The sequence below is a fragment of the Meleagris gallopavo genome, chromosome 4 (genome assembly GCF_905368555.1).
Source record: "Meleagris gallopavo chromosome 4, MGAL_WU_HG_1.1, whole genome shotgun sequence".
NCBI classification, from domain to species: Eukaryota; Metazoa; Chordata; class Aves; order Galliformes; family Phasianidae; genus Meleagris; species Meleagris gallopavo.
Genome location: NC_139407.1, coordinates 58,252,578 through 58,278,311, shown reverse-complemented (window position 1 = coordinate 58,278,311; position 25,734 = coordinate 58,252,578). Strand labels below are relative to the sequence as shown.

The 25,734-nt window shown below is 38.8% G+C and overlaps 2 protein-coding genes across 2 annotated transcripts; both read left to right on the top strand.

The window, feature by feature from the left end:
- Nucleotides 1-3,072: 3,072 nt before the first annotated feature.
- TMEM128 (transmembrane protein 128) lies at nucleotides 3,073-8,617 on the top strand. The gene is made up of 5 exons (XM_010710411.4): nucleotides 3,073-3,231; nucleotides 3,784-3,925; nucleotides 4,914-5,075; nucleotides 5,803-5,911; nucleotides 6,971-8,617. The coding sequence occupies exons 1-4, from the start codon at nucleotides 3,114-3,116 to the stop codon at nucleotides 5,900-5,902; spliced, it is 522 nt and encodes a 173-aa protein (XP_010708713.1). The 5' UTR covers nucleotides 3,073-3,113; the 3' UTR covers nucleotides 5,903-5,911; nucleotides 6,971-8,617.
- Nucleotides 8,618-10,126: 1,509 nt separating this feature from the next.
- OTOP1 (otopetrin 1) lies at nucleotides 10,127-22,191 on the top strand. The gene is made up of 6 exons (XM_010710413.4): nucleotides 10,127-10,412; nucleotides 14,016-14,152; nucleotides 17,478-17,536; nucleotides 19,308-19,438; nucleotides 20,024-20,970; nucleotides 21,345-22,191. The coding sequence occupies exons 1-6, from the start codon at nucleotides 10,127-10,129 to the stop codon at nucleotides 21,513-21,515; spliced, it is 1,731 nt and encodes a 576-aa protein (XP_010708715.1). The 3' UTR covers nucleotides 21,516-22,191.
- The last annotated feature ends 3,543 nt before the right edge of the window (nucleotides 22,192-25,734 follow it).

The following is a 25,734-nucleotide window of genomic DNA, read 5'->3' as shown; positions in this document are numbered from 1 at the left end:
AATGGAAATGAAACTTTTACTTGCAAGAATTATCCATAACACACCCACAGTTTGGATGCTTTGTTGATTACGTTGTTGATTTTGTAACAGCCTCAGTTCAGCTCCTGATCATTATCCTTTAGCAGATTAATAATGACTGAATCAGAGAAGCTCTGTGAAAAGATCACAGAAAACATCTCGGCTCTACAAACACTGAACATGAGTGGTCTAGGTTAAGGTCAAAAGTGAGTCAGGGAAGGGAAGCTCTTATTTCAGCTCTTAGCACAATGCTACTCTGTAGGTAAACAGGAGTCTTCAGTTTAACAGCACTAACAGATCTTAACCTTTTCAGGCATACATATTTATTTAATTACTACATTTAAATCAAAGATATTTCCTATGAATAGCTTTAGCAAAGAGAGTGCATGATTTCCTTTGTTTCCCTATTTGAGTTACCAGCATGAAAGTGAAGACTGAGGTAATCATTTCATTCAAAGGAAGTAAAACAAAGAATCCTCTATTTCATTGCTAAGAAAGCTGAGATCAGAGACTCCTCTAAGCTGTTAACTTCAAAATATTCAAGTGAACTAAACAAAACATAATCACTGCAAACATGAAAGTCCATGATGTGGATGTAAGGCACATTCTACAGCAAATGAAGTAAGCAAATAAATAAATAAATTCATACTTTTTTTTTTTTCTCCACTGAATTTATTCAAAAGTCAATGCAAAGTAATAAAGAATAATCAGAACTCTTGCTTCATTCAACATGAGAAATCCCTATAAAACAGATAATGGGATATTTAGGAAAATATACTGCGTGAATCACTGTTTGCAGCCCCTTGGCTGAAAAGATAACATCTCCTGGCAGATGATACAATGTAGTACATCTGCATACCAGGCTACACGGCAAACAGAATCACAGAACAACAAAGGATGAAAGGGACCTCAGAAGATCATAAGGTCCAACCCTTTGTGGGAAAAGGAAGCCTAGATGAGATTATCCAGAACCTTTTACAATTGCATCTTGAAAGTCTCCAATGATAGGAACTCTACCACGTGCCTGGAGAGATTGTTTCAGTGACTGATTGTTATCACCATTAAAAAAATGTCTTATATCAAGACAAAGCCTCACCCAGTGCAGCTTGTACCCATTACCTCTTGTTTTCCCCTTGTTACCCCTTTGTGAAGGAAGTGCCTCCATGCCCTCTGTAGCAACTCTTTAAGTACTTAAATACTGTAATGGAGTTCCCCCTAAGCCTTTACTTCTCCAGGTTGAAAAGCTCTCTTCCTCATAGCCAGGTATTTGAGCCCTTTGATCATCTTCACGGCCTTCCTCTGGTACCTCTCCAGTCTGCCCACATCTTAGTTGAACTGGGGAACAAGAACTGAAATCCAGGTACAGACTGGCAAGCGCTGAGTGGGATGATTACAACTCCATCTCCGCTCGTAACGCCCCTGTAGGTACAGCCCAGGATCTGCTACGTTAGTACAGGTGCAGGACTTTGCACCTCACCTGTTAAATGTACACCTTGAGTATCATAAGTAATGAAGCCTCATTTCCTTTATCACTGCAATTATTGCTGCCAAGTCTCTCATCATCTGTCCTGTGCCTTGCTTCACCCATACATTGGGCAAGACGTAAAATGCACAGAGGAAAAGTATATGCTGATGAGCTAGTAGAGACGTGCTATTTCAGCTGAGGAGTCATATAAATGAAAATTATTTTTCTTCCACTTGCAAAATTTAAACATATTAAGCCAAATTCTCCAATGCTTAATCACCTGTAACTCAAACCAAATATAACATAAATCATTAATGTATTGAAAAACTAGGTCATAATTACTGTTAGGGTTATCATTACACAACTTACATTAGTGCAAGTCTACTGAGATGTAAAGCTGCTCTAGCACTGTACTGAATTAGGCTGTATCTACATACTCACTGACTTCATGCAAAATACTGTTTACCTTCTAAAAGGGAAAGTAAAATCAGATAATGAAACATTTACGTTCTGAATTTCAGTTTATATACAGCTAGAAGGACGGTAAATATGCTTTTGTTAACTAGAATACGTACTAAAATTATTTTTTCTCCAATATACCTCATACGAATCTCACTCTTTATGGAATAGCTCTCTGAGATTTTTATTTGAGTCCTGTGCTACCTCAATCATACAACCATTAAGGCTGAAAAAGATCTCTAAGATCACCTAGTCCAACCATCAGCCCATCCTCACCATCCCACTGACCACGTCCCTCAGTGCCACATTACACATTTCTTGAACTCTTTCAGGGACATTGACTCCACCACCTTTACGGGCAGCCCATTCCAGTTTCCCATTCTCCTCTTTCAGAGATTTCTCCAAATATCCAACCTGGACCTCCCCTGGCACAGCATGAAGACATTTCCTCTCATCCTATCACTGTCATCTGGGAGAGGAGGCTGACCCTCACCTCTCCACAACCTCCTCTCAGGCAGCTGTAGCAATTAGGTCCCCTGAACCTTCCCTTCTCCAGGCTAAACAATCCCAGTTTCACGTGGTCTGCAAAATACGAACAGCAAAATGTTTATATGCTACCCAATCTCTGCCTATTTTTCCTATTTTTTTTAGCTACTTTGATAAAACACGCCTCATTTTTTTTGCACTTGGATTTACATAGCACAGTTTGCCATTTTCAATGACTGGCATAATTCACAACACCACTAATTTGTAATATATTGCTGGTCCGTTATCAGAGTCAATATTTGCTACAGCCGCACTCATAAGACACATTTTCATCAATTTTCTTTAGGGATGAATAATACGAAGTGTTGTTTTATCAAGTGAGCATTAATTGACGAATCCAAAAAGGCAATCACCTGGGTGAAACAGGCAAGCAGCTACACCTAGAACAGGTATGGAGAAGTAGTTCCTGGTGACGTTGCATGGCTTACACAGCCGCAAGGTTTGACTCCGTGAGGCTAAGCACGGTGCTCACAGTACCCACTTTGGAGAGGTAACAGCCGTAGAACCGGTGACGAACCAAGCTGGCCGCGACACCCTGCACGCACCACAGGTTACTGCCATCACAGCAGCACTACGCACTGAGGGAAGCTCCCGCCCCGTCGCGTCACTGCCGGAGCGGCCCAAGATGGAGGGCGGCGGGCTGCGCGGGGAGCCGCTCCCCAGGCTCAGGCGCCATTTGCGGCAAGGGGGAGAACGCCCAGCCCCGCTGTTGCAGCCGCTGCTCCGGGGCGGCGGGACGGCCGGTGGGTGGTGCCGGGAACGCTGACGCTGCCGGGAGAGGTTGGGTCTGTGGGTGTTGGTCTGCGGGGCTGTCAGTGGAGCAGGTGGGGAGGAAGCACGCTGGGGATGTTCGGGGATTCCCGGAGCCTCGCCCCCACGGCTTGCTAGCCTGCCTTCCCGCTCGTCCTCGGCCGTAAGATAGAGGTGCTGCTGATGGTGGCGGTGCTGAAATGCAGAGCAGAGGTCTGGGCGCTTGTAGGAGGCTCAGCCGGTGGCAGCGCTTCTGCGAGGTGCAGGGCCAGTGTGCGTCAGGCTGCTGAAGGCACGCAAACCACAATAACGATAAGTGCAGTGCATGAAGCACCACATACGTACCTCAACAGGTACCTCTGTTCCACTGCTTTTGCCCAGCTAAAAGGGCAGCCTATCTTAGCTGTGCGTGTCCCTGTTCATTGTAAGGGAGTTGGACTCGGTGACTTTTGAAGGTCCCTTCCAACTCTGCCAGTTCTATGACTCTGTAATGACACTGCAGTTAGTGACTGGCTTCAATGGTATCATTATGTTCATGTTTACAGAAGAGTCTACAGCTGGAGAGAAGAAAAAGAAGCCCTCTCCTAGACTGAACGTTCATTCTGCGTTCTGGATTTTGGCTTCCATTGCTGTGACATATTACTTTGATTTTTTTAAATCTATTAAAGAAACAATTCAAGCAGATAGGTAAGATGCCTTACAAAGATTTCTTACAAAGAAAAGTTGTGTTTTTCACTTACAGATTGTTACATATAAACTTTATGTTTTGAATCTTGGATAAACAAGGTCCACAATAGGAACAGAGAGAGCAGGGTCTGTTCAGCCTGGAGAGGATAAGGTGAGGAGGGGGGAATCTCATCAATGTGTGCAAATACCTGAAGGCAAGGTGCAAAGAAGATGGAGCCAAATCCAGTGAGGTTCCATCTGAGCATTGAAACACTTCTTTACTGTGCACTGGAACAGGCTGCCCAGAAAGTCTGCAGACTCTGTCCTTGGAAATACTGCAGAAAAGCTGCCTGGATGTAGTCCTGGGCAACCAGCTCTAGGTGGCTGTGCATGAACATACACATGATGTATGACCACCTGAATCCTTATTTATTTTTTTTTCAGGCTTGACTGAACCATTTATGTGCATGTAAAATGTGTTCTAGTAACAGTACATTTTAATATGATACCTTCATATTTGTGCTTAAGTACAAGAAACCACTGCCTATTTTGCTGAAAGTGTTGGGGTTTTGATTTTAATTAAAAAAAAAAAAGCTGAAATTAATCTCTAAACATCAGAAGAAAGGGGTTTTTTTCCCCCTCTCGTTTTTAGATGTCTGTTGAGTAGACTGGGAAAATTAGAAATAATTGCTATGAAATAGTTTGGAAATAATTACACAGAATTATATCTTTTTCATGAAGTTAATTCTCAGTGGGGTTGATAAATGTTAAAATATTTTCAGATAGCTTCACCTGGAGGTGCCTTTTGAAAGGAGTGATGTATTGTGAAATTAAACTCTAGTAGCTATGCAAGTGTTTCGTAAAAGTAATTTAAGAAAAATATTTCAGGAGTTTCAGGCTAATCTGTAAATTTAACAGGTATTGTCTGTTCTGTTTCTGGAATAGGATGAAGAGTAATATGTGAACTGAGATCTTACTAGACTTAATGTGTTTTTCCCTTCTACAACAGTTGGTGGTTTGCCTCTGGAAGTTGTTTATTGGCTGCATGTTTATCTGTTGCCTTTTACTGCATAATATATCTTGAGTGGTATCGTGGAATTGAGGACTACGATGTGCAGTATCCTGTACTGATACCTATCACAACTGCCACTTTTATTGCAGCAGCAGTTTGGTAAGTTGGAACGTATATACAGACTTTTGCTACACCTGAGCAGTTCAAACTGTATTAATGGGTTCATTTGATCAGAAGTATAATTTCTCTAATTCTATTTAATGTATTGGAGATAGTATAGCACAATTTCTTCTGTTTTCAGCATTCATCCATGACACAAGATTTGTAATAGTTGAAGCTGTCATTAAAAAGCCTGCTTTAGATATACTGGATCTTTTCTGATTGAAGAAATAGTTTAGAATTAGTAAGATCCATAATCCTTGTAAACCATTTGTAAAATAAATTTTCTTGCTATCCCTTTGTTTTAATCCATTCTCAAATCTACTTGGCTGTAAGTATAAATCAAGGGTTTATTTTCCTCAAAAACTGTGGTTGCCCATGGAAAAATCAAGAATGTTTCTCATAACTTTTACTTTCATAATTTCTTTGCATCTTTACCCTTGATGGGTCTGGGTGGTTTTATTCAGTGTAAAACAAATCTGCAGGAGTTACTGAAATTTCAGGATGGGATGTCAGTAAATAAGCAGTAAACAAAACTATCAATTTTATAAATATGTGCTCTTTGTGCCCTTTTTTCTTTTTATCTCCGAAGTTGTAAAGAAATAAATATACTTCAGGTTAAGTTGTTTGAATTTCATTTCTTCTTGTGCTATGATTTACTTCTGTGCCTGGCTTTTCCACAGCATGACAGTTGAACTTCTCTAAAGCCTTCTTCTTTTATTCCCAGTTTTAACGTTGCCTTATGGCCAGTCTGGTCATTTATCACACCTGTGGTGTTGTTCATTCAGTTTATGGGTGTTGTGATGCTTGTGTCGCTCCTAGGATAAGTCTTACAGGTAAATAATTGAATTATTTAAGCACATAGAAGTGTTTATCTTGTTGCATGAGTTGCTTGTTATATAAACCATTTAAGGATTCTTTCTTTACATTTTATATACAGTTTCAGAATGCTGAAATTTTATGGCAAAGGAGTTAGCTGAAAATATGCAAGTATCTCTTGTGGACAGTGAAAAGAAGAGATGAGTGAGAGTGGATGGTTTTGGGGAGGATAGGCCAAATACTTGCAGTTTCTATCCAGGCTGGGAAAACTTCTTAGGGAAGTTGCTTGACATGATAGTAAAGGGGAAAAGCTATCCAAATGCAATTGTCTTCTCTTAAACTCGATTGTCTTACCTTTATCACTGAGTATGCTGCTTTGATTTTTGTGGTGAATGGTCTAGTTCTTCCTTAAAAGCAACCTTTTTATGGCAAATACAGACAGTTTCTCAACTTGAAAAATTCTTTCTCTACAGCTACCATGTTGAAAAGGGCTTTTCAGATTTTGTTGATATTCTATTCAAATGGATCCTGTGAAAATGGAAAAGCTCAGTAGGGAAAACATTAATGACAGCTCAGTAAGTAGAGTGAGAGATGTTCCCCAAATCACAGCTGTATCATCCAGTGAGGTGACTCCTTCAGAACTGCTTTAGTTTATTTTGGGAGCTTGAGTTACATTTGCTAATGCAAAATTCTTCAATGCATGTTTGTTCCTTCTGTCATTAGCAATGTTCTGTTTAAGCACTGGAAAAGTGGGGAAAGAGTACATTGTGAGCTGTTAGAGCTGTGCTCATATTAATAGACTAAACCATACTGCTTTAATTTGTTCTTAGAGGTAGAAAGTAAGAAGTATAAGTGAACTGCAGATATCTGAACAGCTAAATCTTAGGAAAACATCCTGGTTTTCTCAATGAACAGCCAGGTAAATTATTTTATACAGTATATTATTACGTGATGATGTAAAGTCATCCAACTAATAAATATCAAATTAGTACAGGGCTTGTGCAATACATACAGCCTTATAGTGTGTGTATATATGTGTATGTATAACATCTGATGTGTTTTTTCTTTTCTTTCAGCTTCGTGTGGAGGATTCAAGTAACAATTATCCTACGGAGTGGGTGTTGCTTTAGTTCCGTTCCATTCCATTCTGATCATTAAGCTACCTGATTTTATAAATGAAATTGACATTAATCCATGGTTCAACCAATGGCTGCAAGAAGGCAGATGATTAGCAAGTAATTGAAAGATGGATAGATTTTATCTTAGTAACATAATGCATTTCATGTTTTCTTTCTAACAACATTATAAAACTGACTTATTAGTCATTCACCTAGTCTTAAATCCCATCTGGGGTCTCCAGAGGTCACTTAGTCCAACTTCCTGCTTGAAGCATGTTGATTGGTTTGAAAATAGCTGATGCTTAAATTTAAGTGTTATGGGTTTTTAATATGCTATTTTTACATTTGAATTGATAGCAAAAATACTAATATTTGGAATCTCTTTGAGCTTATAAACTCTGGGGACACGGATGTCAACAGAGGAGACATTTATTGATCCACTAAATTTATAATGCTATGTGTGTTATAATGAAGGAAATATTTCATTGATCTAACTCCTTGACTTCAATTATATAAGTATTTGAAAAAAAGATATGGATTTGAGTAAGGGTCTAGAAAGCTGGTTGAAATTTACATCACTGATAATCTGACAGTGCCAACAGTGAAATAAATGGATTACACTTGTATTGACATAATTTGTCTACAGCCAAAGGCAAGCTATCAAGCTGTGAGTAACCAGCAATACAATGAACAATAGGAACATTACACAAGAAGTTAAGAGCATGGAGAAAATTATTTTGATGTATGCACTATGTTTTAGTATTCTGGATGTTTTTATTCAAAAGGTAACTTTTCATTCTTTAAAGTGTCTGTTAATAAAATTGCCATTTTTCCTTCCTCAGCAATGGAGGTCAATATTAAATTAAAAGCCATTACCCACACACATCTGGGTAAATAAAATAACATTGTCAGTTTGTTCAACTTGGCTGTGATACTAAAGTATCTGGGCACCATTTAGTTTCCAGACCATTTTATATATGTCATTGTGTTAAATACTTTTTATGGAAGATAGGAGAATGTAAAAGCTGGGTATTGAAACTTGCTTAAATTTACTCTTTGTGGTTGTTGCTTGAAGTTTGGACAGTTAAAAGAACCTGTGTTCGTTATTCTGACTTTCAGATTCACACCATTGCTGAAAAAACAATATGTGAAATTTTTAGTAATGAAAAATGTAGACATCTGAAGTTACTGCTGTTTCATTGAAGAAAAAAAATGTTGCTGTCTGTATGCAGTGTAAAGGATCAGTCAGACCAAACCAAAATACATTAACACTACTGCTAAGTAGGTTGTAAACAGCTTGATTTTTTTTTTTAATAAAATATTTGAATTTTCAAAAGCAGTTGTACTGAAAAGATCTTAAAATCTTAATCTTTTAACAAATTCCAACAATTTTATGTCCTCACAGATATGTGCATTGAGTTTGTTCATTGGGATATTTAAATGCACTGTTGCTCAGGGATGGTAATAGTAATTGTATTTTTATTTATCAACTATATAAATGCTCTGGGTGCTTTAAGTTGCTTTGTCCTTTTGAATTAATATTTGCTACATGTTTGTTTCAAATGTATTCTTCTGGACATCTTAATAAACTTTGTATAAAAGTGATCAATTATTGGTCAGTACTTAATTGTTTAACCATCAAATTCCACTGTTCCTGGTCTTTCAGCCCATCATTTTGCCTGTGTTTGTCTTTCATGACCTCTCAGCTGGGTTAATTGATTGTGTAATACTAGTTTGTATAACTTGGTTAGAGGTATTTGCCCTCTGACTACTTTGTCTTTTTCTGAAAATCCCAGGTAGAGAGAGAAGCTTACTGCACAGAATTCTTGCAAAGTCTTTTGGTAACCATTTTGAGTATCAAATGCAATACTCATATCCTTGTATGCTCAAAAGCAAGCAGTGGTGAATCTGGTAAGAATGATGTTTGCCGTAATTAACAACCTGACAAAATCTTGCTGCTACTTCCAGTTCTGTCAACTTCTTGCTTTCCTTATTTTCCTTCTACCAAATCAAGAACTCAGGGCAAGACATCAGAAAGAGATATCTTAATAGTTTTCTGAAAACGACGATTAGGTTGTCAAAAGCCTTACTTGCACTAAAGCTTGAATATATTTGCTGGCTTCAAACCATGCTCTCTCTAGATATATATTATTTTTTGTCCATTTCCATTGATTTCATTTGAGAATGAGAATATGTGCCAGTCATAGAGTTCTTTTTCACAGGTAAAATGAGATGCTCTAGAATCCCCTTAAAAGGAATGGAAATAAAATAGCCCAGACAGCTACATGTAGAAGCTCTGTAAAATGAAAGAACCTACCTTCCTTTTCTTTAGATGTAACAGTTGGGTAAGATACCAAGTAGAACACAGCAGTTCTACAAGCTTCAGAAAAGGATGAATGTAGTTCTGAGGTGATGGAAGGCTTATGTGTTCATCTGTTATCAGAAATGTCCTTTGTTACTTTTGTTCTTTGACTTCAGAAGAGAAGCTTAAAAACTTAAGTTTTGCCAGTGGGAGCAAAATAAATGCCATCTTCTCATTCCTTCCAGTTGTTCAAGGAGTTGAGTTAGTGGTTTAATTTCATTTGAGACATAGGTCACAGAGTGTTAAAAAACAAAATAAAAACAGACACCAGTGCTTTGGATGTTTGATATGCTACCAGCAGGGTTAGGGTAAAAATGTGAGACCTGCCTGGCCAGAATAAGGACAAGTCGATCTTTGTATTTGGTCTCCAACCTATGGCTACGTGAATACCTAGGATTAGGAGAATTTGTGTTGTACACAAACAAAATACCGCCTGAAATATTTCATGTTTTACGCTGGGATGAATTCCTGTCAGCCCCCATAGGCAATCAACTGGTGCTCCGGATCTGGAGGTTTGCGTGCATTCCTGTCTTCTGGCTATAGGTCACAGAACGTTTTCTCCTCTGGTCCTGCTGCCGGCCCCAGCTATTGGCCGAACCCGGGGCACGGTGCCCGCCGCCCCTCAGCGGCCCCGCAGCGGCGGGAGGCACGGCGAGAGCCGGCTGTCCCGCTCCGCCCCCGGTGCCGCTGTGGGCCGGGCCTGGGGCTGCCCGGGGAAGCGAGGCCGGCTGCCCGCAGCGAGCAGCTGGGAGATGGAGAAAGCCGGGGGTTCGTCCTCCGCGGGAGGCAGCTACCCGCAGAAAAACGCCGAGATCCTCAGCAGCCAGTACGGCATCAACCTGTTCCTGGCCGGGCTGCTGCTCACTTTCGCCTGGGCTGTGCACGCCGTTGGTATCAGCAAGAGCCACCTGCTCTCCTACCTCATCACGCTGATGCTTGTTCAGCTGCTGTGGATGCTGTGGTACCTGTGCAGGAGCTGCACGCAAAGGAGGCTGATCCGAGACAAGGACACACATGCCGGAGCCCGCTGGCTGAAGTGTAAGTACATGGCATGCAGGTGGCACCGGGCACGGGATGTGTGTGCCATCTCCCACCTCCACACCGCACCGATCCCCTCTGCATCTCTATCAGGGAGCATCCCGGTGTTGGGGATCTGTGCACACAAAACGAGTGCTAGTTAAATACAGGCATAAAGATCCCTAATGAGGGATCGTGTGGGAAAACTGTCTCTAAACATTCCCACTTCCCAACATACAGTGCTGAAAGTTATGAAGCCTTTTTTTCCCCTTTCTCCCATGTATCAGGCTACTTTGGCAACACATAAGAAATAAAATACAGATTTTGGAAGAGGCAGTTGTTACGTGCAATGTTCCCACAGGATTTATCACCTTTTCCAGGCAATGAAATAGTCCTTATACTAGCACCAGTCAGAAATGTCCCCAAGGGCTCTCTCTACTCATATATTCCAGATATTCCCATTTGTACGTGTTCAGTGATACCTTAGAATAATTTTGTGGAATCACAGAATGGCTTAGGTTGGAAGGGATCTTAAAGATGAGAAGCTTCAATCCCCGTGCCATGAGCAGGGCTGCCAACAAGAAGTCAGGCTGCCCCGGGGCACCATCTGTAGGATCTTCACAATCACCAAATTCAACCATCAAACCTTAGAATAACCGAGAGTTAGAAGAGGACAAGATACTTGTCCAAATCAGTGTATAGTTTAGTAGGTAAAATATATAAGCATGTAATCAAAAGCTAGCATTACCTTGTAAGAAAAATATACAATTCCATGAGGATAATGGAGGGCTGTAATGGCCATTACTTGCAGTTCAGGTGCCTATTGTAAGTACACAAGTTATACCAAAGACTGGTAGAGCACCTTGCAGTCCCACCAAATGCCATATTTCTGGTTCCCAGGAAAAGGGAACCCAAATCAACATTACATACAGGAATAGACAAGCCTAGCTTTACCGACTGCTTTTCCAGTCTTGGTACTGCAAATAGTAGGTTGGAAAGTAAGTACGTTGAGTGCTATAAAACAGCCTAGGCATTAAGTATTTTCTTGCTGCTAGCAAAGATACAGCAATCAATTATCACAGCATCAGATAATGAAAAATTTAGATGAAAATCCCAAGAACATCTAAAATTTGATTAGTTTGAGAAGTAAGGCTGTGCTGTGAAAGTCTAGTTTAGTCTCAGTGGCTGTATGTCTTTCATTTTTCTTTGCACCTGTTAGCAATTATTTTATAAAAATTACTCCAGGGATTTTTTAGGGGATTTTTTTTAATTACTATCTTTTAATGTATAACAATATACAGCCATGGTCTGTAGACTCTTTCTTGAATGTATGGACTTATGTGCCAACTGTTTCTTTTGATTATTCACTGTTTTCCAAAATAATATTTGGTTCTCAGGCATTTTTTTAATTTATTAACTTTTGTGACTTAAATCCTACCAAAATTCATAATTGCAAGCTTTAATTTGATCCTATTTTGGACCAAGCTATGCTTTTCTTACAGAGAAAAACTTTCTCCATCTAAGCATGGAATAAATACTGCTTAATATGGGTGAGTACAGAAGAACCCCCTGCCCTTTCTTCTGTTGGCACAGAATTCACAGCATTTCATTTGTCCTACAGGATCTAAGGAGCTACAGACATTGAGAAATAAGATCCTGGAATGCACTACTTGGTTACCTTATCCATTTCTTTTACAAGCACAGGATTGCTCTTTGTAATATGTTCTTAGCTGTGGCGGCTTCCACGGTTTTTCTTGGATGTCTATGCTGCAATTCAATAAATTCGTCCTTAGGGAAAGTCCTACACTTTCCTATTCTTAAGAGTTTCTTGTAGTTACATCGAGCTCCTTTACATCAAGTAAAACTCCTTTATCCTGTATTAGTAAGACAAAACTTAGCTGAGCTAAACTGGTAGTTCCTCTGCCAAGATCCCTCTTGTTCTTCACTGTATCAATGGTTTGGCATAGAAATCTTTTATTCTGCAGAGAAGTCCAAAAATGAGGGGAATGGATACATTTTCATCAAGTCTTTCCACAGAAAGCTCTTGGCAATTCTTGACTAGCTTTATCAGCTTCTTTAGAAGAACGTGTCCTTGCTTTCATCACTGGAGAAAATGTCTGTGAATCAACTAGTACAACATGTAAACACAGGCTCAGCGTATTTTCAAGATTCCCTTCAAACCGTGATTATCATTTTGGTAAAAGTGGTGGTAGGTGGCAAATGTGGGAAGAGAATGACTTAACAAAGTCCTCTTGTAGCAGAGTCCTGGCATACAGTTAACAAAGCTAGAAGGAGAAATGGCCAATGACAAGAATTGCTTACAGAAAGGTTTCCTGAAGTCTTTTTGTGCCTAAATGTGAACTTTGTGAACTAGAGCAGTTCCCTTCCAGCTTGCATGGCAGACCAGCCTCTTCTACTTGCTATGACAAGAGTTCCTGTAAGGTCTTTGTCTTAAACAAAGTCTTGTTGTCCTGACCCAAATAATCCCAGAGAAACTGATAAAGAATTGCATAGATGGACTCCTTCCCTTTAGTTGTTCCAAATTTTATTCCCCTGAGGACACTTTCCTGTAATGAAAAGCTCTGTAATCGTTATTTTGAAGTTCAGTCTGCTGAGACAAAGAACTCAAAGGGGAAATTGATTGGTTTCACAAATGGCTTTATTTCATTATGTTCTCCAGCAGCACATCTTCTGTTTAAAGCATAGGTGGCTGGTCACCTTACCCAGTTCTTGGCAGATTTCAGCTTACATCTTTTTCTTACTTGCATTCAATTGTCCTTTATTTAAACCCAAACTCTATTTTTAGAGTGACATTTTCACAACTGTATCATCTTGGTTTCCTTCTTCTTAATGGCTAATAGGAAGAATTAAGGCAACACTTTGCAATACTGAAAATCCTATTCTTGATCTTCTAAAATACAGAAATTTCAATGGAGATTCAAAAAATAATCAAATTTTCTTAGTATAGTGCTCAATTATATTTCTTAAACTTACAAATATAAAAATAGTGGAACCATCTTCAAAATTTTTAATAATGGTATATATCAATAATTAGGATTAATTTATAATACTGAAGTTTTCATCTTTGACTCCTTTCTAAGAAAGGAAACCGTTTTGTTGCAGTTTTGGTCTCTGACATGAAGTGTAGCCTCCAAACAAAGAAGATGGCATATCAAGTGATTGTGTTACTGCCTGCTGTAGAGTTCTTGGGTCTGGAAACTGTAATACTGTTGTTCAGTTCCCCTGATTTGTATAGTTGGCTTTGTGACCACATAGAGCATTAATTCATGCACTATATGGCTGCTCCAGAGCTACATTTTGAGAGACTGATCTTGCAAGGACTTGAGAGCCACCTACAAGGTGCTGAGAGTCCTCAGGTCCATTGCTGGATGGACTAGGTGTGCACAGTGGTATGCTTTAGTGGTGTATTGGGCAGAGGTTTTCCGTAATCTTACCTATTACTCTGAGTGAGTTGTCCTCATGAACACAGATCCACTTTTATTTCCCTAAACAAGAATATGAATAGCGATTTGCATTTATTTTCCTGAACAAGATTTTGGCATGAGGTACAGATTATCCCTAGTCTATGTATAATGACATTTTCTAATATCTTTTCATTTGCAGGTGGAATTACATTATTTGCAGTGATTACTTTAATTCTGGACTCCTTTAAAATTGGATACTATATTGATTTTTCAAACTGTTTGTCACCAACTGAAGGCATCTTTCCTGTTACACATGCAGCACACACCATCTTACAGGTAAAAGTCACCAGTTGCAATTTTATATTATAGATGTATTTCTTACTAAAAATATCTTTTTTTTTTTTTTTTTTTTTCCTTCTCATCATCAGTGGATTTTACAGTATCTAATTTCTAACTATTTAACAAGATAATTTTGAGGGCTAAGTTTTAATGCATGTGTATAAATTTTATGCGCACATTTGGACTATGCATCCTGACATTTCAGTAATTGCTCAGCTGGAAAACTCCTATGGGTTCAAAAAAGAAATTAAAAAAAAACCCCTCCATTGTAGTTGAAGTTATATGCTTTTCCGTTTGTTATGTATAAAGCTTTCAGAATTTTGTGGCAGAAAAGAGTAGCTTGACTATAAGACAATTCACTTGTTTCTGTATGGACAACTTGCCACACAAATATCAACCTATCTGTTCTGATATCCCTGATAGGAAAGGATGCATGATTCTTCAAGTGGGAAAAAAACAACTTTTCTTTGTGGGTGATAAAATACTTGCACATCTTTTGTGTAACAAACAAACATAGATTTTGTTTCCAGAAGCATTTGATTCTGCTTCTCAATAGCTGTGCAGTACCAAAGATAGTCAACGTCTCCTGTAAAATGCTCCATCCACTTGTTCACTTTCAGGCTTTGTCTCTCTATTACATTGCGACGTTTCATAGCAGATTTGTTATTGCATGAATAAATGTTGCCCTTTTCTTAGTTACATGGCAAAGCAAAGAAGGAGGTGGCCAGTTTTCTTAATAGTTTTCCTTATTTTGAGTGCCTGGATCGTGAACACCACCTAGTTCTGTTGCAGCTTGTTATCCAGTCTGTGTGAAAGCACAAATAATGAAAACTGTTGATATCTGCAGGACCAGGTGCATTTCATGGTAACGTGAAGATTGAGATTTTTATCCCCTTTCTTGTCAAGACATTCTGAAATTGGAATTCCTTTAGGCCTCTATGAGCAGATTTGGGGTGAAGAAAGAAAGGAAGAGCCACTAAAGAACGATAATCAGTTGCAGCCAGGTGATCTGATGCTCTTTTGAAGATAATTAAGGAACACACTGATGCGAGTGAGAACAGGAAAGAAAAGAATGTTTTTTCTACTGATTGTGGTTGCATTTAAATGAGCCATCAAACCACCTACATTCTACATTTTTATAACAGAAAAGAAAAAATAAGTCATTGAAATTTAAGCAGTAGATCTCTATCTTTTTATCTGAGAGTAATATTCATATTTGATGGAAGTAGACATAATTTTACATTCTTGTACTTTTTGCTCTCCATGGAATCACAGAATGGCTTGGGTTGGAAGGGACCTCAAGGATTATCAAGCTCCAATGCCCTGCTGTAGACAGGGCCACCAATGTCTAACAGTTTCTTTGCTTTACTTTTGAGAAACAAACTTAAGAGGTTGAGCCTTTTTTTTTTTATTCCTACTGATCTGCATGCAGCATTCTTTATTGCATCCAGTAACCCCTACTTGATGGTGATCAGCTACTGTGAACTAGTGTGGAATAGATGGAGCTGAACAAAGAGAACAATTTTTGTTTAATTTAATATTACATCAGTCATGTTGCTGATTGTATCATTAGCTTAGCTTAAAATAATGAAATCTTGAATGCTAGTATGAGCACACAAAGAAAAAGTAAAATGTGTAATTTACCACATACCTCTTACTTAAGAAAAATCTCATGTCCTTGAAATGCAGGCTGAAATTACACCAGAGAGGAGTTCTAATTACTTGTCATCCGAAAGCCTAGGGATTCATTTTCTACAGAACATGTGTTGGATGCTGTTGTATTTTACTCTAATGAGACATCCTATTACTTGCCAGTAAATGAACAAATATATCCTGCAACTGTGCAAACAATGAACTAGCACTGACCTGCCTCTGATCTCCACCGTTCCAAGGCAGCCTTTGCATTAAGCTCTTTCACAGACAGAGCCCTTTGTTCCTTTGATGCAACATGTGCTCTGGGAGCAAAAACTAGATTTTGTGTAATTTCTTTACTTTAGTTATTTTTCTATTCCTATTTTCCTTCCACTGTCTTGACTTCAGTGTTTGAACTAAGCTTCTTTTTTATTTTAGTTTAGAATGTTTTCACATCTGCTGTTAGATTTTACCACATATATCCCATGGCAGAGATAAGGCTAAGGTGATAATTATTCATTTTAGTTTGAACTTCCATGGCATCTTATAATCTTTACATTTGGAGTTTTGCAATGGTTATCCTTCCTTTTGTGCATAATTGGATGAGTAGGTGGTTGGATTCTTGGATTTGAGCAAACTCAATTCCAAATGTCCAGTAGTGTCTTCTGTGCCCTGGACTTCTAGTAGAAGCTACAGAGTACTGCACAATCATGTCTTTTTCAGAAATTAGATACTGAATGTCACAGGCAGCACCAGCTGTGAAGGCACCCTACCTTACTGAGAAAATGTATCTCCAGTCACTGTAGCTGCTGCAGAAGTAACCCAAGTTACACTTTTCAATCCATTTCTGAAACATCACACCAAATAGGTCTCTAAGACAAGACCTTTGGATCTTTTTCTCTCCTACTAGTTCACCTACAGTCAAGTTCAGTATGCTAGGAGCTTTTCTGAGTAAACAGTAATCCCAGTTTCATGATAACATTGCTGAGATTTATCCATCTTGCCCCATGTCAGAACATTTTAGAACATGTTTTGTATTAGCAACATCCTGAGGTTTTCAATTTCCCACCACAGAGATAGCAAGTAAAGGGGAAAGAAGTATTATAAGCAACTAATTCAGTACCATTCTTTTTCTTTTGTTCTCCAGCTTGATCTTTCTGTGCTACACTTGAGTGCAACTGCATTTGTCCCTCCTAATGCAGTCATCACCCAGACTGATAGAACAGCCTTTTCTCTTGCTCTCTGAACATCCATTGTTTGCTTCACCAGTTAAGTCTGCCCTCTCATTTGTCTCTTTCCCTTCATAGAATTTCATGTGTTTAGTAAATTATTCAAACATAGCATCAGCACACTCTGATGTGCAATCAAAACATTGTCTATTTTATTTCCTTTGTCATTAAAATAAAAGTCTCTTCAGATACAGAAACATAATATGTTTTGATGAGTCATTTTGAAACTTTCTACTATTGATCCACTGGCTTAAAATCCTAGTCTCCTCATGTCTGGGACGTTATGGCTGAGTGTTGGAAAGGACCAGGAGTAATTTTACAGGTGTGGATATGGAGCCACCGTGGTATAAGTCATCAGTGGATTTAATCATCAAGGTTTCTGTTTTCAGACATGCCTTCCTTTTTGAGTTTCATACATATGCATTAGTATAATGACATTTCTCTTTATTTCATTCATTTAGGTATACTTTCTTTGGTGTCACGCAAAGGATATTATCCAGTCTTTCAAAACACTTGAAAGGTAAAGTAGATCTGATCCTCATCGAGAATGCAATAAGTGCACATCTGTACAGTGTTTTAACACCTACAGTTTTACTGTGTAAGGGATACTGAAAACTCACAGAGCTTGATTTTCCTCTTAGTTGTGTTATTGTAAATAAAAAGTAACACCGTTCACCCAAGTTGGAAGTTAATAGTCTGAATTATTTTTTTTCTTCTTTTAAGCATGCTTGTGTTTCATAATATACAATAGACACAGAATAAGTATATGTTTATTATGAGAGAGGGAAAGAGTAACGTATGACATGTCCAAAATCATGTATGTTTGTTAGAGGAAGGAAGCATCAGATTTATGTCTGAGAACTATGCACAACACTGTTTTCTCCTGCTGAGATGGAATCTGCATCATCAACCTGCAGTCAGTGCAGTGTATCTGGGATACTTTATAATGACCTTCTAGGAACTCTCCTTTTGGAGCTAGGTGCAGGCATGCAAATACTTTGACAAACACAGCCTCCCCAGCAGTATCCTGTGCACCCAGCTCAGTATGGGTTCTGTATATTTCTGCCACCAGATCTTGATTCTCCTGCTGTAGTTGGTGTGTCCTCTGAAACAACTGAGTACATGCATTTGGTATGGAACTGAGGGCTGGCCTTTGAGGCAGAAGAGCTAGCTCTGATGTATTTTGGTTCTGTGAAAGCATAGATTTGTGAACATGAATGTGTGACACAAAAGTGAAATAAACAAACATAGGAACTTTTTAAATAATAATGTCAAGTTGTCAGTGAGCTGACCAGTTCTTATAGGAAGTAAAAGAAACATAGTCAGAAACTTCAGCTATGATGATGGCTCTCCTTTTTTCAGCTCCCTTGGGTAAACATTTCAGCCTCATAGCAGAAAGCAGAGTGATCGCAGAAGGCTTGCAGTATCACATGGAGAAACCAGCTCTGTTTATATGTAGAATTTCTGAAATACCTGATTGCAAGTCATTCACTGCAGACAGTTCAGTAATAAAGGACAGTTTCTTGGTGAAGAAACACCATCAGTCTTGGGTGCAAGAAATTAGTGCTCGGCAGAACAGTGAATGAAAGGATTGTTCCCAGGAAATAGATACCCGTCTTCTACAATAAAAAGGGAAATGCTGGGCAATTAAGAACAAGTATTATATGGATTTTACTAGAAGGTTCAGAATCATTAACCCACTTCTTTCTCTGATGCCATTCCGTTTCACCAAGCCATGACATGGCTTGTCCAAGACCAAGATTCTTAAAACCACTTGGAGACCTAGCCTCACTGTACCAGTAGTCCGAATGGGATAAAGCCCTCTGTTGTCTTCAAGCTATCTCCAGGAGACAAAAAATGCATGGACTAGAAGTTAGACAAAGCAGTGGTATCTCTTAGAAGAAAGGCCAGCCACAGTGAGTATGAAGAAGCATCACAGAAATACAACTTGCAGAACAATTAACCCTGGTCGGAATGTTAATTCACTGTCATTAACATGTCCAGTCCAAAGAATAAAAAACATCACAAAAGAGAACATGAAAACATCCCATCTGTGTTTTAATATATTAATCCATTTTGTTTATGTACTAATTTGAAGGTCTAACATTGATTGTGCTCCACTGTGGAACATGTTTAGAGAGATCATTTGATCATTTACTATTTTTTTTCCCTGCACTAACTAAATAGTGCCACATGTGGTACTATTAATCCATTGTATTTAACATACATATATATAGATAGATATAGACATATGTTGTGCAGATTCCTTCAATAATTACTTTGTTTTGTAGGTTTGGGGTTATCCATTCTGTGTTCACAAATTTACTCTTGTGGACAAATGGAGTGTTAACAGAGTCGAAGCATCAACTGAATGAACATAAGGAAAGACTAATCACACTTGGCTTTGGGAATATAACAATAGGTAAGATGAAGTGTTGGTACATTTTGGAATTCCTGCTCCCACACAAAATGCTACATCTCTGCAGGATAGAGCTGGGTACTTGCTGTATGGGCAAGAAGTCAACTGATATGCAATCTTTTTATATAAAAACTAAGATGATGTATTACCATGATCATATATCCAATTTTAATGAAGTGCTGTGATTATTAGAAATGACACTAGTGTAAGTAACTGATACGAACGAGAGGAGCCTTTTTCTCATTAAATTTGTGCTGTCCATCTGACCCAAATGATTGAGGACTCAGTCCCTTGGAATCTTTGATATTTGTATAGTAGAACAGTATTTCTACAAAGGCTCCTCTGCACTTTGCTGCAGCATTTGTTCATGGTGTGATTATTGCTAAGCAGCTAGAGATCACAGTTTGGGGACCATGCTAATGACTTAAACAACCTGAACCCATTTTGGATGGCTGAGTGGACAGTATGACGTGTTGTCTCGCTGAAATCTTACCCTTATGTTTTACTGTTTTATTTATGTCTTTTTTGTTCTCTTCAAGCAATAATTCTGTATAGTACACAGTTCTAATCTCTCTCCCTTTCCTTTAGTTTTAGATGACCATGCTCCTCAATGCAATTGTACAACAACAACTCTCTGTTCAATATTTTCTCAAGGAATATATTACCTGTACCCCTTTAATATAGAATACCACATTCTAGCATCCACAATGCTCTATGTCCTGTGGAAGAACATCGGCCGCAAAGTAGAACACCATCAGCAATACAAAACTCCATTCAAATTCCACGGCATAACCATTGGGATGATTTTTGGACTAATTGTGTTAACTAGCACAATAGCAATTGTTGTGGTATATTTAATCCAGATTGGACGTTCGAAAATCAAAAGCGAGTTAGCACTGACAATGTTTTACCTCCATGCAATCTTTGTGCTGGCTCTCATGTGCACAGCTGGAGTCATTGCCCTGCTGATCTACAGACTGGACGATAGATCATTGGACAACTCCAAAAATCCTGCTCGAAAGCTGGATGCAGAGCTGCTGGTCGGCACAGCTGCTGGGTCCTGGCTCCTATCCTGGGGCTCCATCCTAGCAATTATCTGTGCTCAGGCTCACCCCAAATACACCTGGTATAATCTGCCCTATTCCATCCTGGTCATCATTGAGAAATACATTCAGAATCTCTTTATCATTGAATCCATACATCGTGAGCAGGAAAAGGTGAATGATGATGTTAAAACCCTTCGAATAGTGACAGTGTCTCGAGGGAGCACTTTGACACTTACACCCTCATACAAGGAGATTTACAATGGCCACACTGCCCAGGATGCCGGGGAGTTGCCGTGCCTGTTCCATGGCAGCATCTGTGCCAGAGAACGTGTTGGGAGCAGTGGTGACAATGAAGGGACAAGTCAGGGAGGTGGTTCGGGCATGCATTTTGCCTCTGAGTTCTCCCTTTGCAGCAGGAGCTCGGTGGCTGACAACAAGAGGAGAATTCTGAAGAACATTGCTGCATTTTTATTCCTCTGCAACCTTTCGGTAAGGCATTTTGAATGTAAATCACAAGCTAATACCCAAAAGCTTCCTAACACTTCTAGCTTGATAAGTATGTTAAAATTACATGGCTCCATAGTCTGTAGCAAGTAAATTTTAGTTCTTCTGAAAGAGTAAGTGGATATGCCTTTGGGGAACAGAGTTTATCTAAACATGGAATCTAACTTTTTTTAGTCATCATAAAGGAAACATAAAAAAAACTATCAGCAGTAAAAACTGAAATTTCTGCTGTTGTGCCCTGGTAACAGGGAGGGTTCAGAGATTTCCGAAACTAAACAGCAGGCTTATGGGAGCACAGTCATTATGGGCTGGTCCCTCATCATTTATAATTAATATAGCATTGCCTTCTTCCCTTGCAGCTTTGGATACCACCGGCCTTTGGGTGCCGCCCAGAATACGACAATGGGCTGGAAGAAATCGTTTTTGGCTTTGAACCTTGGATAATTGTTGTGAACCTTGCGATGCCTTTTTCTATTTTCTACCGGATGCATTCAGCTGCCTCACTCTTTGAAGTCAATTGCAAAACATAGATCATACATGGTCCCTCAGTGAACAATTGATTGAATAATTAATTAAACAAATAACAGATGAAAGAGTGGATGAAAGAGTGAGCTTAGCAATAGCTGCTCTACAGATAGAAGGTTCAATAAATATGTCTACAAGAAGGGACCATAGCTAGTAGCATGTAATATTTTTTTATTTTTTATCTGTGCATTTCGTTACATATGTAGTGTTATGATTTAGACTTTTCAAAATCATATTAGTGTTAACTGTACATAGTCAAGTTAATTTAATCTAATTAATCTTTGTTTTGGTCATCAGCGATTTGCCCTGAGTTTGAATAGTTTGTATTGCTCTTTTTTTCATTTACTGTGGCCTCTGAAAGTTGTTTAAAAAAGGAAAAAACAACTGCTTGACTTCTGAGGGAAATTCCCAAGGACTGCTGTACCAACTGATGTCCCTGAGTCACGGATGCTCTGAAAACCCCGCTTTTTAATTCCTAGACACATTTTTTATAGTAAAACATGAAAATATTTTCTGCTTTGTGGGGTTATGGGAATTATATTAAACTTTCTGAATATTGGTGGAAAATCAATATTTAACTCTTTTTTTTTTTCCTAACTATATGGCATGAAATCCAAATGACTAACATGTAGGTTAGATACCATGCTTTGTATAACTTCTTCTGATAAAATATATTCCTATTAATGCATCTCTCTTGTCTTGTAATTACTCTATGACATAACTGTGAAGTAAAGTTTTTTCTTCTATTCTTTATTCACACATCCTTGAAATGTTTTGAAAGAGAAAAATCTAGTCTTGTAGCTTAAATTACATTTGTTCTGTTGCCATAATGCTTTAAATTCCCTGTACAATTTCTCTTAGTAGCTGCTAATTTCTTTTTACTTCATTCTCTTGGTTGGAAGGTAACCATATATACTCCTGCAGGGGTCTGGTAGAACGCAGCTTTCAGCTGTTTTGTTCACAATCACGGATCAGAACGGAAATTTTGGCTTTGTACCACTAGAGGGCAAACACAGACCATTACCTGATGCCTTCTAGGAGTTTCTTCATATAGTAGTTAAATTTCGAATTATTCTGTGGCAAATACAGCCATAACATACCTAGGAGCTCTGTTACCTGCTTTACCTGATGCAAAACCCATATCAAGTAAAGCAACCTGAAGTCTGAATTAGGTTCACCATCACTGAGGTTGAGCATGAGAACACCTGTGTTCCTGCAGAGCAATTTCAGCTCCTTAGAAGCACCCCTGATCACATCATTGTAACCTCTGCCTCTTTCTGGTGCCGCTTGTTGTGCTCGTTTATCACACTGCTATTGGTTTCTGCCCTCCTTTTCTCTCGTAGCCTTTTCTATCTTTCCCCTGGAACACAGTACCTCATCTCACCTTCTTTCACACTCCTTTCATGAAGCTCTCACCACTTGGTTCTCTCAGACCAGTTTCATTTCAAGCAGAATGAATAGGGCAAGCTGGAACATCAAATAAAGCTTTCTTCTTCCTTCCATACCAAGGCTGGACCAACTTTCCAGCTACTTCTGGTATTGGAGAAAACTCATTTTGCTAGTAGCCCCACAAATTCCATTTCAACCTTTGAACAACAACAAAGATTGGTTAAGGAAAGATTCCTTTGGCTTCCGCTGTTTGTGGGATGGGTTGCATGTCATTCTTCAGCCAAAAGTGGTGCTCTTTCACTCACTTCTAACACTTGTGTTCAGCCAAAGCAGAGCTCACTAATCCCTAGGGCCAGAAAAGGATCCATATGCTGAAATGGGAACACTTGGCACACATTTGGAATTTTCAAAAATAAATAACATTAGCATCTTTGTCTGTCATTACTTAGTCTTCTCTTTTTCTCAACATCACTACTGAAATAATTTCATTTGCCCACGGTATTAAATTGATTTTTAGTGCTAAAATTAAAGTTTATTTGGAGCAGCATTCTGGCTGCAAATGCTTTAACCATGCTAATGAGCAAATTTTGTTCCAAGCTGCACTGATGAAACCCCACTGACTTAATTGATTCAGGGAACTGGAGAGCAGATTTCAGTCTGAGAGACATAAGAGATTTTCACAAGAGGATTTGACCCAAAAATATAATTTTGCCCAAATAGAGAATATTTTACAGAACGAGACCTTAGTATAAATTATTCTTGATGCAGTGGTAAGTCATGAAGTTGTGAACATTTTAGAAGTACAGCTTTTGAAGAAAGAAATTTTTAACCAGAAATGTTAATCAGATTGTTTAACTTGGTGTCACATCTAGCTCTGATCAGTGTTCAACCTGGTCTATTCCAAACATCTGCTTTCAAACTTCTTTTTTTTTTTTTTTTCCCCCTCTCTCTCTGGTATATCTCCACAATAGCAGTATATCATACTTTATATGCTCTATAAGGAATAGGAGAAAGTTAGCCTATATAATAAATCACTCAGGCACGTAGCTGAAGGCTGGAGAGCAGGCTTACCCAAAAGAGGTCTCACTGTTGCCATTGCTGTATTTCAGAGGTGCCTATGGGGGAGAGTTTGTCAACTTTTGCGCTCTCCGGTGAATGCCATTAAGACCAATTTATTACTATTTAAAAAGAGACTTTTTAAAAAAGATAATTTCTTTGCAGTCAAGTCCAATGTTCTTTAGGTAAGTAAACTACTTCGAATTTTTGCTGCACAATGTAAATCAGAAATTTCTTTATCGTGACTCTCCTACTTCCTCAGTTTCCCTTCCTCCCTTTCTTCCTACATCACCTTATTATGCTTAGGTAGCATTTGAGCTCATTTATGTATAAAAATAAAGGCTGATAAGATGTTGAAGTATTCCTACTATCCTCAAGCATTTGCCTGGAGAATCACATTTCTGTGACCATAGACTTTTCTAAGTGGCTTTTAGAGTCAGTGATACTTGATCTAAGATGGAAGAAGGTAGAAGCATCATGGTTGAGTTTTTCTAAATGAACTTTCCTCTTTTAATTACATTTAAAAAATTACAGTGATCAATTTATCATTTTGCAAATATTCCTGTGTTGCATGGCCTACTTGTGGTCTATTGACTTTGAATGGACTATATAGTGCAGAGAAGGGGACAATTCCAAAGAACAGCAGAGAGGGAAACTGTCTGAATAATTTAAGCACATGATTATTTCCACTGACTGATGAATTAAAGGTGTTTATGAGGAGGATTAGTTCATTAAAAACGAACTGCGTCTTCCGTTGAGCATCATGTAATAAATCCTCCAAGATCAAATCTACAGAGACCTTCCTAAGCTGGGGCACCTACTATGTCCTGACTATGTTCTGCCTTCTCCTGCAAAAGCTCTGAGCAGAGTGGGATTATGTTCAGCTGGCTTTGAATTGCTGACTCCTCAGAGATGAAGCACAACTGAAGGGCAGAGGAGCGTCTTTACACAACTTTTTATATAAAAACTTGTGTAAAAAGTGGCTGGTCTGTGTTTATTTTCCAATAAACCTTTGCTTGAACGTCACTGTAGTATACCTGCAATTAAAAGCCAGCTTGTGAAAAAAGCACATAGATCAACTGCTTCCAGGGAGTGTGTCAACATTTCAGTCAAAGCAGAGTGAAGAACAGGCCTCTTCCAAACAGCCAAGATTATCTAGAATACCATAACTTCTTCATTTTAATTTATTATGCAATTAAATATTTTTCATTCCTCCAAGCCTTTAATTTTCTTTTCTTTGTTCATTCTGTTGGGAAACCTGACCAGTACAAAAACAATCACGAATTAAAACTTCAGTATATCAGAAAAAAAATCATAGAATCATAGAGTCATTCAAGACTGGAAAAGACCACTAAGATCATCTCATCCAGCTGTGGACCCATCAGCACAATAGCCACTAACCATGTCCCTCAGTGCTACATCTACATGTTTCATGAACACCTCTGGGGATGGTGATACAACCACCTCGCTGGGCAGCCCATTCCAGTTCCTGGAACGCCTCTTTCTCAGATGGCAGTGCTTGCATCTGACATCAGGTTTGTGCTTGAGTATGTCACTGAGACTGAATCTGCGGTACGCAGTTACTACAGGTAAACCAGACACCAGCATGATCTGTATGCCACTAGGTGGGGATCAGACACTGAAATAAAGTACATTAGTGAGGCATCATTAACAGATTTAATTACTCCAGGAGGGAAATCACCTCATAGACCTTTGTGTTATTCTGTCAAAGCAGAAATGGGTGTTAGACTTCCGTGTGACTGCAATTCTCTTGACTGT